Source organism: Eimeria maxima, genomic scaffold, assembly GCF_000499605.1.
Source record: "Eimeria maxima Weybridge genomic scaffold, Emw_scaff1, whole genome shotgun sequence".
Classification (NCBI taxonomy): domain Eukaryota; phylum Apicomplexa; class Conoidasida; order Eucoccidiorida; family Eimeriidae; genus Eimeria; species Eimeria maxima.
Genome location: NW_013563357.1, coordinates 181,501 through 187,500, shown reverse-complemented (window position 1 = coordinate 187,500; position 6,000 = coordinate 181,501). Strand labels below are relative to the sequence as shown.

General features: G+C 44.9%; 2 protein-coding genes across 2 annotated transcripts in view; one reads left to right on the top strand and one right to left on the bottom strand.

Moving 5' to 3' along the window:
• The window catches only part of EMWEY_00000260 (CDP-alcohol phosphatidyltransferase domain-containing protein, putative), a gene marked incomplete at both ends in the record, with an annotated part of 3,980 nt that extends 2,686 nt beyond the window's left edge, over positions 1 to 1,294 (top strand). The window contains one exon of the mRNA XM_013477140.1: positions 911 to 1,294. Coding sequence (XP_013332594.1) covers positions 911 to 1,294 — 384 coding nt within the window. The remainder of the gene's footprint in view (positions 1 to 910) is intronic.
• Positions 1,295 to 2,231: 937 nt separating this feature from the next.
• Positions 2,232 to 4,473, bottom strand: EMWEY_00000250 (CMGC kinase, putative; the record flags this gene model as incomplete). The annotated part of the gene is made up of 6 exons (XM_013477139.1): positions 2,232 to 2,408; positions 2,627 to 2,715; positions 3,011 to 3,122; positions 3,368 to 3,745; positions 3,953 to 4,126; positions 4,375 to 4,473. 6 exons carry the CDS (start codon positions 4,471 to 4,473, stop codon positions 2,232 to 2,234), a joined length of 1,029 nt encoding a protein of 342 aa, XP_013332593.1.
• Between the last annotated feature and the right edge of the window lie 1,527 nt (positions 4,474 to 6,000).

Sequence of the window (6,000 nt, the reverse complement as noted above, 5' to 3'; positions counted from 1 at the left end):
TTATTTATTTATAAGTCTATAATCAATTATAGAAACAAACCCAATACACAATCAATAAACAGCTAGCTAGCTAGCTAGCTAGCTAGCTAGCTAGCTAGCGAACCCCCTAGCTAACAAGCTAGCTAACCAGCTACATAGGTAGCTAGCTAGTCAGCTAGCTACCTAGTTAGCTAACCAGCTAACCATGTAGCGAGCTAGCTAACCGGGTAATCAGGTGGCTATTGCCAACTAGCTAAACAGCTAGCTGGCTAGCTAGCTGGCCAGCTAGCCAAGCATCCCCTCTACCTATCGATCATAATGGGGTGCAAGGGCACAAAGAAATCTTTTTTCTTATAAAGAAATAATTGACAAATAAATATATATTTATTAATATATATTTATATTTATTTATTTATTTGTTTATTTTTGTCATTTATATTTATATAGGCATATACATACTATTAGCAACAATATATACTATTATTGTAGTTAACAACACTAGAATTTGCAGCAGCAGGAGTAGCAACAGTATTCGCAGCAGCAGCAGGAATTGCAGCAGCAGCAGCATTTGCAGCAGCAGCAAGAGTAGCAGCAGCGTGGGTTTCTGCTAGCATGTACGCGAAAGGAACATGGCTTTAGAGAGCGTTGTTGCTGTGTCTGTTGTTATCAGCAGCAGCAGCAGCAGCAGCAGCAGCAGGATCTGCCAAATCGTGGGCAGATTCGTCGTGCATATATGCTGGTGCTGCTGCAGCAGGGAAACTCTTGGCAGGTGCCGCACCACAGCCTCCCATCATAGGTACACTAGACAGCAGCAAAGAGGTTATGCCCAAGGGCTTCGCGCTGCTGCTGCCCCCCATGTGTCTTACGGGGGCCTCAGAGGGAGCAGCAGCAGATGTGGGGTAGTGACTGCAACGAATGTTTGTGTGTCCAGGTGCATTTTCCTGATCTACTGCCTCTGTCGGTGCTGCTGCTGCCGCGGCGGAGGCTGTTGCTGGCGTTGTTGGAGCTGCAGCGGCCGCAGCAGCCGCTGCAGCAGCATACTGTTTTTGCTGCGCCTCTTTGGCAAGCTTGCGTTCCCTTCGAGCCCTCGCGAGCCTCTCAGCAGCAACAACTGCAGCACAGCAGCAGAGTATATTCAAACCAACAATTCACCGGGGCCACCCAGCAGCAGCAGCAGCAGCAGCAGCCGCAGCAGCAAGACAAAGCAGAGCGGAGCAGCAACAAAACAGCAGAGAATACAACCAAGCCCCCATATACACCAGAACAACAACAACAGCAACAGGAACAACAACACCAGCAACACCACCACCACTAGCAACAGTACCAGCAACAAAAACAACAACAACAACAGCAGCAGCAGCAGCAACAGCAGCAGCAGGAGTTATGGTGTACTACCTTGTTTCCAATGTTGGCTTTGTTCGGGTTCTTGAAATCCTCCAACTTCCGCGAAGACGCGATCGATGCGTTGGACGACCGCGCCGGCGTATCCACGCTGGCAAAGAATATGCGACAATTTAGAGGTGGATAGACACCCCGGTGTATGCTCCTCCATTGCCATATATGTTTTCTCCCCTAAACGAAACTTTAATACATCTACAAACCAATTATATACACCTAAACCATCCAATTTACCAAATGATACATCCGTAAACCTGCAACAGCAACAAGAACAGCAGCAGCAGCAGCAGCAGCAGCAACAGCAGTAGCAGTTAAGTTGTTGCGTCTTGGGTAGTGTATTATAGATATTTATTGTTGTGTTGCAGAGGAGAATTGTTGCAAATTTCCATTGAGAAGAGATTGTTAGGGTTTAGGGTTTAGGGTTTAGGTTAGGGTTTAGGGTACGTACCATTGATGACTAAGTGCTTCTTGTGCAGAGATACGAGTATGAGGATTATAATCTAACATTCTTGCAAGAAGATCAAGACCATCTAGATCTAATTTGCCAAATAATACTGCATTTAGATTGGAGCGTTTATCATGCTCACTAAAGAAATGACTTTCTCCTCTATTACCAAATGGATAATGTTGTAGTCTATTAAACAAATAAATACACAAAAAAAGAAAAAAAAAATACAGCAATAAAAAGATGTATAAACAACCTCATGTACACCACACACACACACACACACACACACACACACACACACACACACACACACACACACACACACACACACACAAACACACACACACAGAAGGGCAGCGAAGGAGAAGGGATCGGGATCGTGGGATCGGGATCGTGTTGGGTATTCTTACGCGGTACAATTGGTCCATTCTGCTTCTGTTGGTGTCCCTAATATCTTCGTAACACGAATAAGAACCTCAAACTCTTGTGTCCCCTTAAATAGAGGAATTCCTCTAAACATCTCCGCTATTATACACCCAGCACCCCATATGTCCGCACCAAGGCCGTAGTGAGTCCCTTGCTCCTACACAAACCAACAATCAACACCAAACCCTAAACCCTAAACCCTAAGTCCAAGACGGCTAAATGGCAGAAATTTGCAGTCTATTGTGTATTGGGGATATTCCTATACATGTATATGCATAAATATATGAATGTACATATTAATGTGAATACAATGTAGGAGGAGAAGGAGGAAACAAATTAATAAGCTAAGTAAACAAAAAAAAAGCAGCAAATCACCTGTGCGCCATCGCCGTTCATCTTCATTCTTCCCAACAGAACTTCAAGAGGACGATAGTAAATTGTGCAGACAGTTGGCGTTATTTCGCCTGAGCCAGAAAGAAGAAACAAAGAAAAAAGGAATTAAAATAATATAAAAAGAAAATATGTTCTTAACACAACCATGACTGCATGCAAAGTTGCACTAAGCCACAGGCGAGCTGCTAATACACCGCAAAATGGGATAACACGCAGCAGCAGCAGCAGCAGAACAGCAGCAGCAGCACTAAAGTAACGACAACAGTAGCAGGAGAACAGCAACAACTGCAGCAGTAGAACAGTAACACCAGCACCAGCATAACAACAACAGCAGAACGGCAGCAGCAGCTGAGTCTTAAGGAATACCTGCATTTGCACGGAAATTTCTGCAGAGACCTAAATCGCCTATCTTAAGAACTGCGTCTTCGCCTTCAGATGTTAACATTAAATTGTCCGGCTTGAGGTCACGGTGACAAAGCTGTTGACACAGACAAAAAGTTGTATTTAAACCTTTAATTAAAAATAATATTCAATAAATCATTAAATTTAAAGAAAATAATATTAAAAAATAATATAATAAACATATACAGGGGCCTAAAGGATATTGTTATTGGAGAGAGCAGGGCTACGTCCCGTAGTGGGACCTTTCTTAGGGTTTACTATGGTTTATTAGGGTTTATTAGGGTTTATTAGGGTTTATTAGGGTTTATTAGGGTTCAGTACCTTCTCGTTGTGAAGGAAGGCCAAGCCATTCAATAGCTGAAAGGCGAGAAGTTTTGCATGTCTAAGAGAGAGGCCCCATTCAGGGGAAACAGTAGAGGCAGGTTTTGCTTCTCTTTTTTTTGCAAGAAGTTTCTTTAGATCTCCTCCCTCACATAGTTCATAAGCAGCAAATACAAATACTTGTGTTGGCTTCAATTCTTCCTGTGACAGCTGTGCCTGCAACTCGCGTCTTAGCTGCTCCTGATTCTCCGGATCTGCTGCAGCGTGCTGCTGCCGCGCCCATTGTATCCTCTGCTGGTTAATTGCCTCCACTAGACGAGGAAGGTGGTCAACGAAAAGATAACGCATTCGAACCACATTCGGGTGACCTCCGAACGACTGCAACCAACAAAAACCCTCACCCTAAACCCTAAACCCTAAACCCTTCAAACAAAGGCGAGTGAATCGCCGCAAGAGGCATCCCGTTACGCCCTTTATACCGTACACCGTAAATCCAACACTTTATATCCTACGCCACCCTAGTCCTAAACCCTAAACCCTAACACACAGTAAACCCTAACCCAACTCCACAAGCACAGGTCTTACGGAAATCGATGTGAGCTCGCGAACAGTTGTGCAGCCCAATCCATCTTCTGTGACTGTTCGTGTTTCATCAACATAATATTTAACGGCAAATGTTTCTCCTCCTCCTACTCCATCTTCTGGCTCCTCGACCGCACGGTATACATCTCCGTATGTGCCTCCCCCTAGCCTCTCGACCTGCAAGTACAGCGGCACCCTTATGCACTGTCATAAACTAGCAGGAATATCTTGAACGTAAACTTATCACGATTGGTATTCAAGTAATCCTTTGAATTCAAACTCAGCTCGATCTACCGCATCGGGATGCTAAGAAAGTACATGCAAGGGCTGCGAGCAGGTAAAAGGAAACCTGAATAAGCAATGTCTGTTATGTTCTTGATGTGTCTGGGTTGTTAACTCGTTGTGTTACAGGCCGTGAGACATACCAGACGAAGGCGATGCTCGCGAGGATCCTCTAAAGGGTTAGGGGAACGGAAGGGAATGACTTGTTGGAGAAGATCAACTGTGAACTCCTGTAGCGCCATTTTGCTTTATATAAGTCGCAGCATTTCACCTTTTTGAATATTGGCCCCAAAACCGGGGGGGGTGTTTATATGGGGGTGGAGGAGCGGCAGCAGCTGCTGCTTCGCGCCGCTAGCAGCGGCTACCAGCCATCCTTAAAGCCTCTCTAATTGCTTTAATTAACAAGAAAGGAAGCAACAAATTACGAAAGAAAAGCAGGTTATTAAGCCGCCGAGCAGTTGCAAGAAACACCAACACCACCAGGGCCCACGATGCCAGGGCTGGTGGAGCCCGGAAGAGCAGCAGCATCAGCAGCAACACAGCAGCAGCAAAAACAACACACGCGTGTGTTCGATGGTGTTTTTAATTGAAATACGCATTTATATTCATATTATAACCTTTTTTCAGTAGAATATTGCATTTTAAAGCTAAAGACCGTTTAGATAGTAGAGCCAGCATTCCGTACAACGCAGCTTACCCCCAGCTTGCGCCCTTCTTTCCCCTCGTGTGCCGCAACAGTTGTAGTGTCTGTCTGTCTTTGTTGCAATCTGCGTTGTTATTTAAAAAAAAATCAATTATGATACGTTTGTTTATGTTTTTAATGTAAGTGTTACCTGCATTATATACGCTGCATATACTACTGGTTAGATTGGTGTGGCAAATGACAGTCACAGCTAACCTAAACTGATCCCAAAGGGATTTTCTTCATGGGATGCCCATAGTGCCACTTTGATTCCATTGAGCCCTATTTTTAGCCTGTAGATGTATCAAGCTTTTCGCAGCGATATCAGTGGCAGTGAGGCGACGCAGATGCTACTCGCTGGCGTTCGTCCACCTGAAACCTGTTGGCTGAAAAGAACAGCCAACGGGAGCCTTTTTCGGATAAAAACTACTTTAGATTAGCATGCATCAGTTTGTAGATGTGCTACTAATGTGAGTGTGCGTGTGTGTGTTTGTTGGATAGTTGGTATGTTTATTTGTTTGTTGTATGTGTGGGCGTCCGTCGCAAGCTCTTCATCCTGTATCGACAGCCACTGTCTCAGCTGACGCCTGCCGAGATGCTTTCAGCTCAGGACTCGATAGTTTGGAGCTTCTTCGCTGCAATAATACCTATTTTGTACGCAGCGCATACTGCAACTGCAACAGCCTCTCGCCAGGTGCCCTGCGCATAGACAGTTGCATAAGGAAGGGTTGTGTGGCCGATTATGGTGGAGAGGGGCGGCAACAGATCTTCCCAACGAACGGATGCTGCAAACAACCCAGCGTGCATGCATAGTCCTTTGCTGCGTACACCGGATCTGTAGGTTGTGTCATGATGCTTATCTGCCACTAAGTTAAGTAGGCAGCCAACACTCCAGGGGAAAAGTATAGAAATCCTTTGGTGATTCAATGCTACAGCGTGCTGAATGCCTCGCACCAGGGTTGTTCAATGCAGTACTTTTCTCATATGTTTTAACAACTAAAGAATATGAAGTATGCGCGAAATATTGAAACAGCAATTTGTTCAAAAGGCAGATGTTGAGGCGTTCAGCCCGGGACCGCCTCCTAAG